Source organism: Sebastes umbrosus, chromosome 12, assembly GCF_015220745.1.
Source record: "Sebastes umbrosus isolate fSebUmb1 chromosome 12, fSebUmb1.pri, whole genome shotgun sequence".
Taxonomy (NCBI): Eukaryota; Metazoa; Chordata; class Actinopteri; order Perciformes; family Sebastidae; genus Sebastes; species Sebastes umbrosus.
In genome coordinates, this window is record NC_051280.1 from 13,947,929 (window position 1) to 13,961,224 (window position 13,296).

The window sequence follows — 13,296 nt, forward strand, 5'->3', positions numbered from 1 at the left end:
ATAACACCCTGCCACAATGTGTAAGACCTAAACATCAACACTCTGTAATAAGTTATTGACTGATTGCTTTTCATAGGTGGTGAAAATAAACTGTTATACCAAAAATGTGAGATTCTTTAATATGAGCCTGGGATCATAATGAATGGTCTGACAAATGTTTTCTTTAAAAAAAAACATTTATTGGATTTTTTACAGTGAAAAAACTTGAGTTTCAACCTATACTACATACAAAAAATGTTAGTCTCCAATTGTTTTTGGTGTGACAAAGGATGCTGCAACAATATGGAGGTTATGACTGATCTACCTTAAGCCTCACTGAGGTTGTCTGCAATCTGGGAGAACCCTGCAGCGTTCAGAGCTGTGACCAGGCTCTCCACAGTAGCTTGTGTTCCCTCTCTGTCCTGCCAGGCTACGAGCAGCAGTTTGGCCTGCATGTCAACATCTTCGCTGTCCGTTTCAATCTCTCGCAACTCTGCCGCCTTCACCTCCAAATGAGACGCCAGCATCTTCCACTGAGCGCCCAGTTTGGCTGCTATGTCATCCATCTGCTGGTTTGACACCATCTTGCTCTGTATGCTCGGACCTGTAAGAAAGACAATAGACTCTTGATCTAAAAAAGGGTGGAAATGAGCGGATAAGGTGATTAAATCATCGAAACTAGGATCTAGAAAATACAGAGGGCAAGCTGAGGGAAGGATAAACTGGAGTATGTTCAATTTTAGTTGAAGATGCATGTTAGAATATACAACATATACATACATTTAAAACTAAAAACAGATGGATATGAAAATATAGGTGATGGCTGAGCTGAATGGTGATGAGGTATTGAGTTGAAAAAGTGACTCACTGTCATTGCTGTCTTTGAGAAGATTGTCTCCATTATCGTCGTCATCCTCTTCTCCGGTCTTGATCTCTTCAGAGGGAATATCCTTCTACACATATGGGATGAAAATCACAATATCAGCATATGTCAAAAGCTTTTGGATGAATACTGTTTTTTTGTTGTTTTTTTTAAGTTAAAAAAATTCTCACCGGCAATTCTTTGGCCAGTTTGCTGACCATGCTGTCTAGGTAGTCTGCCAGGCTCTTGAACTTCTGGTTAGTTGGTTGAAAGAAGTGCGGACTTCTCCTGGACAGCAGCCTCAGAGCGCGCCAGCCGTAGTTTGGGTTCCGCACAGCCCTTCATTGTTTTACAGGAAGACACAGAAGAGTCACACAAACGCATACGGAGAAGAGAATAGAAAGAACGCATTGCAGATGAATACCTCCGCCATCCAGTCAAATTGTAGTTTATATCTGTGTCTGTCCAACATGTCATCACTTCCATAATTTCAAAAAAGTCATAATATAGTATGTTGAAAAAAAATTCTTAAAGTATAGTATGTAGAGAAAAATAAAGAAAGTCATAGTATAGTATGTCATAAAAAAGTCATAGTATACGATGTCGAAAAATGTCAAAGTATAGTATGTCGAAAAAATTAAAAAGTCATAGTATAGTATATAGAGAAAAATAAAAAATAAAGTATAGTATGTTGAAAAAAAGTAATATTATAGTATGTACATTTTTTTTTTAAGTCATAGTATAGTTGGCGAAAAAATAAAAAAGTCATAGTATGTAGAGAAAAATAAAAAAGTCATAGTACAGTATGTCAAAAAAAAAAAAAAGTCATAGTATAGTATGTTGAAAAATGTCATGAAAAAGTCATAATATAGTTTGTAAAAAAAAAGCAAATAAAAAAAAAATTCAAAAATGTCATGAAAAAAAGTCATAGTATGTCATAAAAAGTAATTGTATAGTATGTAAAAAAATGTGTGAAAAATGTCATGAAAAAAAGTCAAAGTACAGTATGTCATAAAAATAAAAAAAAAGCTATTGTATAGTAAGTTATAAAAATGTCATTGTATAGTATTCCATAAAAAAGTCATAGAATAGTATGCCATAAAAATGCTTTCGTATAGTATGTTATAAAAAGGTCAAAAATGTCACAGGATAGTATGCTATAAAAAAAAGTCATGAAAAAATGTCATAGCACAGTTTGCCATAAAATGTCATAGTATAGTAAGTCATAAAAAATGTCATAGTGTAGGATGCCATAAAAAATGTCTTAACTGTCATAACTAGAATACAGCCTCGCAGTTGTATGCCTCCGCCAACCAGTCTATTTGCAGTTTACATCCATGTCTGTCCAAAATGTCATCACTTCATCATTTAATCCTATTAGATATTTGTGTGGAATTGTCATAATATAGCATATGAATTCTTGAGTTATGGTCAAAAACGTGTTTTGTGAGATCAGTGACCTTCGAACACCAAAGTGTAATCACAACCCAAAAACATAATGCCTCCGGCCACAGCTGTCGCAGAGGCATACAAACTGGGAATGAAGCCTGTAATGCTCCTTTGGGGCAAAAGCTCTTTCCCACTTTTAAACTGACTTACAAAAGTTCTGATGACACATGTCACAATGCAAACTTACTTGTACTCATCCTCCACCATATTAGTAGGATCGGCCTGTTCAATGGCCTCCGCAAAGAATTCATCCAGTGACGGCATGAACTCCCTGAATGAAAGACATCAGATTTAAAAAAAACAAAACACACAAACACCATTTTCTGATACGTACAAAAAGGTAAATGTGAGTGTAGATGAGAACTGCCTCCTTCTGTTTTCTGAACCACTGACCTGCTCTCTGACCTGCAAGCGTCCATGTTGTTCTGGTTCAGGTTCCACAGCCGAGTCAACTCATCACTAGCAAAACACAGAAGAGTGTGAATTATGGAAGAAAACTCCATGATCTGCAATTAATTATTCATGATAGATCTCTTTTCATTTGTCTCCACATATTGCAGACAAACACATGACCTGCACAGAGTATTTTTGCAGGATGGATATTTAGTATTACAGGGGTAAGCACATACTTTCCCATGAAGATCTTGCAGTCCGGCCCTTTTCCAAGGAAGTCTTCTGGAGCTTGTCTTTTCCTGGTGGGTCTTTTGGGTTTGTCATCTACTGTCCTGTTAAAGAGGGAAAAAGTGTGACCATAACTGTAATTTTGGTATGCCACACCACAATCTACTAATAGATATATAAATCAATCAGAAAACATAGTTATCTGCCATGATTACATTGTAAGGTTAGACTGCTGTACCTTTCTTTCACAAAGCTCGGGCATCCCTCATTTTTCCAGCCATTCCAGTTCTCCTCCGTGTTGAGGATGTGCTGTCAAGAAGAACAGCGTCACTAGTGTACGGAGAACTCTAACAACAAACTTGACAGAATGTGAACGGACGAGCCTCATTTAATATATAATAATAGTATTCACAAAGATTGGCTTACTTCAACCATGGTGGCAAACTTGTCTCCATCAGGAGGGATCTCTCTCAGCAGCTACAAGGGGAAAGTCACAGATTAATACAGGCTTGCTTTCCTCTCTCCGGACGCCATGACAGGTAAGTCTTGAAATCAAAACTGGAAAGACAGTGATGCACATTTATTTATAGTATAGTACGTCAGAGTGATTTAGGACTGACCTGATAAACCAGTTTAGTTGTCTCTTCAATCCACGTAGTCTGGTCATCATTCAGAATACAGCTGGAGCTGCACGAGGACAAAGACATTACAAAATATGAACCCCCGACAACTGATGACTGTGTTTTTAATCACACACATTTTTTTGTTTACCATTCTACAAAGTCAGAGCAGAGATATGCTTCACCTTTTGAACTTAACCTGACCTTTCAGGTACTGGAAGAGGATGAGGTACTGCAGGAGAATGTGCCGTCTGAAGTTGCTATCACTGAGCTGCAAGTCCATCAGCTGGAAATGAAGAATTATTATTAATTATTATTATTATTACCAAGTGGAATGTAATATCTCATCTAGACTAAACAGAGAATTATGTGACTTTATTATGTGACCTTGATTAACTGCCAATGTGTAAGAGCTACTCAAGTACATATTCATATTTGGTAAAAATGTTTAAGTTGGCATGACACGTTACATCATTTCAGATAATATTTAAGTTTATACTACAGTTATTGTATCGTTTGAATAGCGTATGCTAAGGTTATGTTGTTTATCATTATCATGTTATAAAGTGCTAAAATACAGAGTTTATTATTTACGACAGGTGATCGTGCCGTAATGCAGTTTTTAGTGAGTATGGCCAAGAAAGGGTTGGACAACGTGAGAAGGTGCTGAGAAGTCTGCTTAAGTTTGGATCACAATAAGTTTTTGACTGCGTGATAATGTGTGATACCTTGTGATGAGAACCGATTATAGCGCATTAGGATATCAAGTTGGTAATTGAACGGGTGAGATGTAATTTGGAGGAACTTGGAGCATGCTAAAAAACAGCTACTACACAATTATTTCTGGACTGAAAAAGAGTTTTCTCACCTTCTCGCTTGTTAGAAACTTAGCAAAGTAGACGTGCTCTCCTGCAGATGCTCTCAGCTCCTCCAGCTTTCTCTTAGAGGCCTGCATGTCATCCAGTTTATAGCTCTTGAACACTGCCAAGGTCTCATCTGAGAACTGTTCAGAGCAAACAGGAATTCACATGGGCAGTGAGACATTGCTTTTTAGCATCTACTTTAATATCTCTTATGATCTGACAAAATGGAGAGGAAGGGTGTAAAATGTTCTATGCTAATGCGCATTACCTTCAGGAATGTCATCCACGAGAATTTATCGTAACACTGCACAGGGTTTCTGAAGTAGTCCTGTAGTGTCCAGAACTTTCTGTACAAGTTGTAGTCAATTGGAATGGAACTGAAAGAAATAATAGATGCAGTTTTCACAACAAGCAAATCTGTCATTTACACATACAGTATATATATATATATATATATATATATATATATATATATATATATATATATATTTTTTTTTTTTTTTTTTCCTGTGTATTTTAAAGCATGACTTTCACTTACCATGGTGCAGGAGCATCATCCTCTCCCATTTCTCCTTCCTCCACCTCCATGCCATCTTCCTTTTCTTCTGTGTGCTATAAACATGGAACCATGAAATAAGATTAAACTCAAATTTTTAGATTACATTTCTAAAAATTCTCACCGTCATAAGGTGACAATACTTTACCTTCTGGCCGAGAGTGCTTTCTTGTTCATTTTTGTTGAACACTGTTATATTCTCCAGATTAAACTGGCTCTGCAGATTGAGACCTGGAATAAACACAAATTATCCGGGAGGGGTTGATGTTGTCTTATTTATTCAAAAATAACATACACAAATGCAGTATTTACCTGATTTTTCAGACAGAGGGAAAAGACGTGCCAGGAAAAGCTGGATTCGCCCGCAGAATACAGTATTCTGGGATTTGGAAAGTCTCCTTAAAAGATCTACACAGATTGAGAAGTGTGTTACAAACATGTTTAAAACATAATAGTTTTGTTCATCAACAAGAATGAAAAAGGATCCTTACCATTACACATCCTCAACAAGTAGTTCTTCCCGGCAGTGTAAAAAGAGTTCTAGGGAAAGGACGAGTACAGACATAGTGATTAAATGATCTGTATTATGCTGGAGAAATACTTCAACTGCCTTTGCCGAGAGGTTGTAGCTTACTTACCGATTTCCATGTGGAAACATTCTCCTCGACAAAGGAGAATATTTTGTCACACTGGTCGAGAGGAAGACAGTCGAGTACATCTCCCAACAGGACGAAAGGAGTTGTAGCAGTACAGATACCTACATGAAGAGAGTGAAACCAGACAGCAAAAGCTTGATCACAAGTATTAAGCTTTGTGTGAGGTGAGAAAGCTTGCTCGAAAGACTTAAGGCACACTGTGGAACAGTTTGTATGTAGTCAGAACACTGTCTGTACTGATGCACATGACAACAATATTAGTGACATTAATGTGGGCATTATTGGCAGGAGTAGCAATGACCGTTAAATTGATAAATGTGAATAGGATACAATTTAAGATCAACCTCATGTCACATGTAAGAACACATACAGTACTACAATGAAATTAAGTTGGCAACTACGCAAATAAGAGCACTTTGATGACAAAGATATAATGGACAGAGGTAAACAAGTGTAAAAGCAGAGCAGCAGGTAAGGGACATTCAAGGTTTTGGACTTTGATTATAAATAAATAAAATAAATTTAAAAGGAATCAAAAAGTCACTAACATAAGATAGAGCGAGGTTAGGTAATGCCTTGACAATAAGAACTGTACTTCAATCCTTCAAATATATGCAGCTGTTAATGTCTCAATTTAGTTTTTACTTTCTTTTCTATCATTTAGGAAGATGCATAGTATGTGGTGTCTTTCTTTGACCATCAACTGCTTAAAGTCTAGTATAAAACAAAGCAATGATCAGACACAAAAAACAAGTATTCCTTCATTCGCTGTTGTCTTTCCACACAAGTCAAATACACATAGAGTAACATACCTTCTGTAACTGCATCAATACTCAGGTAGATGAGAGACAAGTATTCATCACAGTTCACCTTCTGTTCAACCTGCACACAAAACGCATTAATGTCAGGCTTTCGCACACAGCCTGGTTCATTTAACGAGCTTTATTGAAATACAAATAAGAGATGAGCAGCTGATTTACTTACAATCTGATCCCCAAGGACACCCCTCAGCGCCTGGTCCAGCGTGGTCTTCTTCTCTGTCTCACTGTAACACACAGAGACAGTTAAGTTAAGTCAAAAGACTCATTCATGTATTCATAACTTATACATACAGCAGCTACATTAACATTACTTACTTCCCAGGGAACTGGGTGAACGTGTTTATCAAAGGTTTGCTGTTTTTACCAACCAGGGCATGTCTGGCAGAAGCCTGCAGGTGTTTGAGAGAGGAGGAGACAACATGAAGCGTTAGTTAGCATTAGCTACCTGTTAGCTGTGAGAACACTGACGTCATCTAACAGAACAATAACAAGCGATAACTCGCAATAACAAGCCTGCTGTCTAGTTAGCTGTGATGATAATTACGGGATATAGTTCATAATAACACTTGTTTTTAATTAAGAAAGTCAGTTCTTACGGTAAATTTGTCTTTAGCGTCGACAAAATTGAATAAGGACGGAGACATCTCTACACCATGGCAACCGGAACTGCGCTTCACGCCTTCCGGTTTCTTCTTGTGGAGGCGCGGTGCGTTCAGGGTCTCTCTCCCTGAGTAGGAATATATGCGGTTAATTGTTATAACTGTTATTATAAGTCTAATTATTATTAGAATTAATTATGTTTCTTGCTCATTTATTTAGTTATTTCCTTCCCTATGCTTCCCCTTAGTTAGCCTTAGTTAACTACTTACTATTTTTTGTTAATTTGTGTATTTATTTGTGTATATGCTGTATGTGTATGTATGTGTATGTATATGTATATATGCATGTATGTATATGTATATACTGTATATATATATATATATTTTTTTTTTTCTTCATTAACCTCTCCTCTCTCCATGTATCCACCCTATAGACCCCACACCAAGGGACATGCTCGTACGCACGCTCACGCGCCCACACACACACACACACACCATTTGGTTCTATCGTCCTATGGCAGAAATGTGATAACTGGCCTGTATTCACTGTTCTTGTTGTCCTCTTGTTGTTGCGTTAATGTATTGTCTTTTGTCTTGCAATAAAAAAAAAGGAATATACTGTTAATGATAATATAATAATATGTATTTTGTCATTTTAAATCTATTTTGTTTAAAGGGACTATTTGTAACTTTCAGAAATGCTTCTTAACAGCGACACCTGTGGCCGTGAAATCAACGAAAGTCAGCGTCGGGCTCGCGCTTGCTCGCTCTCAATATACCTGAACGAGCATCACTCAAAACAGTGAGGCGACACACGTCAGCTAAAAGCACAATATCACTCTATATTTCAGCTGCTTGGCAGTAATGTTAGCTGACCAGTCGAAGGTCTCTCCATGAACATGATTTAGATCTGATCCTAGTGTTGGCTTTTCCTGCCTAAGTGCAGGCTGAGGCAGCAGGGCTCTCCAGCGTGTCTCCCTGCTCTCTCCGCCCGCAGCCGGAGAGAGCAGAGGAGACACCGGCACCCGGTCGGTAACGAGAAGACAACGTAAAGCTCCGTCACTTCACAAGACACGGAAAACCTCTGTTGGTCTGGAGGAGCTGCAGCAGTTATTTCTGCACAAACGTCCCCTGTACATTCACTAGATATTCTCAGAGCTAAACTAACTCTTCTGCAGTGTGGAGTGTGCGCGCGTTCACGTCTAGAGGTGGAGCGAGCTGAGCTGTCTGAGTGAAGGCGAGCAGGCAGAGGAGGAGGGTACAGCGGCTACACGCGAACGCGCATATGCGAGCGCGCATGTGCGACGACCCGCTACATTTATGCGCGTACAAAGTTACAAATAGTCCCTTTAATATCACAGCTCAGTTGTAACATTAAATTCTGCTATTATTAAATATGTCTAGAGACACATGCATGAATCTGCTCAGTAACTAGATTATATTTAATTGTTAGTTCATGTTTTTTGCCTTAAAGTTAAACCAGAAGTAACGCAGCAAGGTCTGTGCCACCTACTATAATGTGTTTTATATGAAAAGCGACAAATACCACCATCATAAAGAAATCTTATTTGTTGCAGAATTAAAAAAAACTATCAGACTCAGTTACAGCAGCGATTTGCTTGTAGCCTGGGGAAATTATAAACGTGAGAGAGCTTTCCAAATACACTGATTATTAATTAACACTTCAAATACATGTTGTTGTTCTTTTTTAATCAAAAAATGTGTGAAACTATCACACCCTAGTGTGCAGGCAAGATATGAGGGGGCTAAGTGATATCGCTCAAACATGGTTGTAAATGGGTGATATTTGGGGTTTATTTGGCTCTGTCTGAGAGGCCTGAGTGAAATTGCAAAGGATATAGCTTTTTGAAAGTTATTCATTCTCATATTAGTATGGTAGTCTAACTTTAATCAACATGCAGGCCTAAATCCATTTAAGACCAGAGGGCGGCAGTGTTGCACACTATTTTGGTCCAATATAGTTGAAGCTGTCAGATCATTCACTGCTGTGTTAACACACATGAAGTACTAAGAGGTGGATGTGTGTGTGTTTGTGTCCGTGTGTGGACGTTCTGTCCCCATGGCAGGATAAACCTGAAATCCACCCTTTCCTGATGATAATCCCTGTAGCATTTTACATAATATGGGCATGCAGCTACTGACATGACATTTCACTTCATAAATTTATTTTCAAAACTTCACTGCAATGAAAAGGCTCTCTTTTTTACTTATTAATTTTTGGTCAGATAATGTTACATTGGATGTGTCCTTAGTGGTCAGGGTCCTGGTTAGAGACTAAAGTAATTTTTGACGTCTTTATGAGTAGGTTTCACAGAGGTCACAGCTGTCATATTAGTGTGTTTTTATGCATGTGTGTCTGATTGTGAGTGAACCCTTCTGTGTGTTATGTGCATGCAATTTAAATTACAACTGCACTGAGCTGCAGGGCATGATTTTTTACAGGATTTACTGTTCAACAATGTCACACAGCACATTAAGGCCAGCAGAGCATTACACTGTGACGTCAATCATTGAAGGCCCGATTTGTCATTTTTACATACATTCAAGGTGTATTCATCACATACAAAATTGATTTCATTATAAAATGTCTCTTTTTTCAGAATCAGAATCAGACTTTATTCAAATTATTGCAAACATTATTGATGTAAACAAACCTTTAACACCAGAAAAACATCAATAACCTGGATTCGGTTGTTGCTAAGTGTTAGTCTGTGCTTTGAAACACCTGTTAATCAATTTGAGAGTGATAATCCCTTGTTTTGAATTTTGGTGGTGGGGTGTGCCTTTGGTTTACATATGAATCACAGACTCATGCCTTTAACTTTTGACAGAACCAATGTGAACACTGTGGCCTGTTTTGATCTGTGTGTTTACCGAGCAGTTTCGCAGGTCAGGGCCTCTGAAGTAGATTGTAGTAGTGGGACCATTCACCTTCTGCACCCTCTGACAAGTGTTTATAGCCCTGCCGTTACAAAGGCTGTTAACTGAACCTAAAGGTGTTGCGCTGTACACTAAAGCTGTGAAAAGTAGGCCAGTAGTGTCATCTAGAACGAGCTGAGGGATGATTTTCATCACATCTGGTCACAGTGGTCACAGTGGTCATAAAAAGGGGAAGTGAGAATTGTTTTACTCTGCAGTTTTGATTGGCACCTTCTTTTCTCATACACAGAGATCCACACGTATTTCATCAGAAATCTAACTGTGCCCCATCCCCATACAGCCCCCCCCTTTCTGACACAGCGTTTATGTAACCTTTTCCAAAAACTGATGAAAAGCAGAGAGGGAGTGAGCATGGCAAGTAGCTCGCAGATAAGGGCAGGCATCAGTCATTAGGTTGAGATGGGGTGAAGTAGGGGGGTTAAATGGGGTGAGGGTAGGGGGGGGGGGGTTAAAGTTACTCTATACTGTATGTACCGCTGGGTTTTAAGGAAGCTGGTGCATGTCCCTTTGAATGCAGGTGTTACTCCATTTCTTTTTTGACAGTAATTCCCATGAAAAGACCAAAGCCAACAATGTGTTAGTCTGTCTCCCCCTGTCTGTGGGGCTTAGCCCCCCCATGTTCCTTCTGAAGACTTATATCTTTAAGAACAGGTCACAAATATAAACTTTACTTTTAAAAAAGGCTCAGTAATTTCCTTAAACAGCTGGACACTGTAGCTTTCATCAAATATTACCCAAAAAGAAGTAAATATCGCATTTTTTGAGACTTTTTTTAGTCGTGGATTAATAACATTTGCAGAACTAGTTAGTATTTACTTCAACAGGACGATGTATGTGGGATTTGACTAGAAATATACTACGGTTACCATGTTCATTGTAATGAAGCAACATGTTATTGAGTGTGGCTCACTGATGATGTGTTTTTGAGGTCTGTGGCTAAGAGGAAGTTACACCAGGCTTTGGCTAGTAGGATAAATTAATTGATGGTTTTGAAATGTGTTGACAATAGAAATATATAGAACTGTGCCAGCCTTATCCTTTAAAGTTACAATCTCGAAGACCTTCGTTTTGTGATAAGCGGTAATTACAGGTGTGTTTATGATCTCACTTCCCATCTGTGCACCCCTTGGGATTTTTCCTAGGAATGTTGCCACAGACACCCAGTTTGTAACACTGCAAATGCAAAGGCTTTTTATCAGTGGGTCATAGGCTCAATCACCACTGTGTTATCACATCCGGTGATAGATAGTGACTTTATCAGACATTCATTTGAAAGAAAATCTTCAAGATTATTACTTTAAAGATACAGTGTGTAGGATTTGGCGGCATCTAGCGGTGTGGCTGCCGATGGCAACCAACTGAGTACCCCTCCGCTAACTCCTCCCTTTCCAAGACTGCGGTAACGTTAGCTGCTGAGTGCAAAACCGTGGTAATGCCGTTCGCCTCGCTCAGAGGCCATCCTCACCATAATAACACTACTTTAGGAGCAACAGAAGTCAGACGGCAGCTGGGGGTACCATGGTTTTACGCTGTGCGACTCACGTTACTGCAGTTTCACAAGCGTGACAGAGAACTACGGTGGCCTTCAGGTAACGTAAAAACGTGAAAGGCTCTCTCTAGAGCCAGTGTTTGTCCGTTCTGGGCTACTGTAGAAACATGGCGGAGCAACACGGTGGACCTCGTGAAGAGGAACCGCTCACTATGTAGATATGAAGGGCTCTTAATTTCAGGTGATTATACACTAATGAAAACATAGTTCTGAATATTATATTCCATTTATGCTAATAGATCCCCCAAAATGTAACACACTGTTCCTTTAATGTATTACTATTAATTTGTAAAGTGAAAATAAAGGAGGCTGGTTTTCTATCACAGCAGCTGTTGAGAATATTCAGGATGTGTGTTAGATAGGCTGTAGTGTTGGCTTGAATATTATACTGTTAACTTGTTGTCACTCTGAAATCAGGTTAAGCCTTCATTCCCAATGGTTTATTTTGTCTAGATAAACATAATGAGAGGACCACTGGACACTCTCCCATGCCACGCCAATGGAATAATCAAGCCGAACACAAGAGCCAAAAGATTTGATGAAGGACGGTCTCAGACAAAATGACCGAGGGGCAACAAAAAGAGCATTGTCCGCGTTGTTGCAGACAAACTTCAAAACAAGAGGCTCAACACAATGCTCTGACCTCCGGGGTTAAGCACACAAAGAAAGGAGATTTTTAGATTGGCCGCCGTCACATGAGCGGCCTCTGAAAATCCCACCATAAAAAATCATGTGGAGCAGTGTCATGTCGTATAAGTGAGATAAACCCATCAGCACAGCGATCCTTCAAGCGCAGTGCACTTAAGTAGGTCTATGAGGAGCCAAACTGACAGAGTTTTGGTTTTTACCAGAGCAGAGAAATATTCCTCCTCGAAGGGAGGAAGGCCATAAAGTATGATGTATATACTGAATGTAGATCTTTATTCTGATTGTTCCAACCATTTGCAATTAAATATAATGAAATATGTTGATTTATGCAGGCCTCTGCAGGTCCTTATAGCCTCTTCCCCATCTGTTGCATTTATGCTTAATGTTGCAGTAAAGTTTGTGGGTGATTTTCCATCGTGGATTTCACCTCGCTAGTGTGGCAATAAATGGAACATGGACCTACTAATATAACAAAATGTACACCTTTACTCCCTCTCAGGGCATTGTAAAAAAATTGGGACACAGACATTTTGTTAATGATCATCTCACACGGAGCAGAATAATGGGAATGCTCAACAAGGGGATGTGCATCCAACCACAGCGGCCATTCTGCTCCTGATTGGTGCTTAAACCGACAATCGCTTGCGCCTACTTAGACGACTTTGGTCAGATCGCCCGCAGACCGCAAGAACTTCTGTTGAGAAATTAGTATAAAGTCACTTGGTGGTTATTCAATGATTAGCCCAGGGTGTGGGCACCATCAAATACGCATAAGCCATAAAACGGGATGTGAGAGGAGACGTGTGCGTAGAGTGAGAAAGGACATTCTTGTGACTCAGCCAAAGAGGAAATCACCATGATCTCCATGACATCTTGTGTAATTATGCTTTTTTTTTCTTTTTCGTATGATGAATCTTAAGTGCTTTTATGTGATCCACATCCTCCTGTTGTTACAGAGAGATATTTGGGACTGACGCCAAACACCTTGAATAGAATAAAACAGTACGTGATACATTATAGAAACTAATGTCGAGGTCAAGCAATTCTAAATATAAATTGTTATGGCGGTAATCCCATAATGTAAATAAGGATATGTTGACCTTACTTTGAAC

At 39.0% G+C, this 13,296-nt stretch overlaps 1 protein-coding gene across 2 annotated transcripts; it reads right to left on the reverse strand.

The window, feature by feature from the left end:
• Window positions 1-157: 157 nt before the first annotated feature.
• Window positions 158-7,164, reverse strand: thoc1 (THO complex 1). 2 transcript variants are annotated; one of them, XM_037788503.1, is made up of 21 exons: window positions 7,024-7,164; window positions 6,743-6,816; window positions 6,591-6,651; window positions 6,419-6,488; window positions 5,589-5,707; window positions 5,442-5,490; window positions 5,263-5,358; window positions 5,099-5,181; window positions 4,933-5,006; window positions 4,663-4,771; window positions 4,400-4,534; window positions 3,717-3,817; window positions 3,532-3,598; window positions 3,338-3,388; window positions 3,150-3,220; window positions 2,920-3,015; window positions 2,684-2,749; window positions 2,478-2,561; window positions 1,033-1,180; window positions 848-932; window positions 158-583 (listed from the first exon to the last, which is right to left on the reverse strand). In XM_037788503.1, exons 1-21 carry the CDS (start codon window positions 7,069-7,071, stop codon window positions 306-308), a joined length of 1,965 nt encoding a protein of 654 aa, XP_037644431.1. In that variant the 5' UTR covers window positions 7,072-7,164; the 3' UTR covers window positions 158-305. The 2 variants fall into 2 exon arrangements, with proteins under 2 accessions (XP_037644431.1, XP_037644430.1); XM_037788502.1 differs by having other exon boundaries at window positions 158-610.
• Between the last annotated feature and the right edge of the window lie 6,132 nt (window positions 7,165-13,296).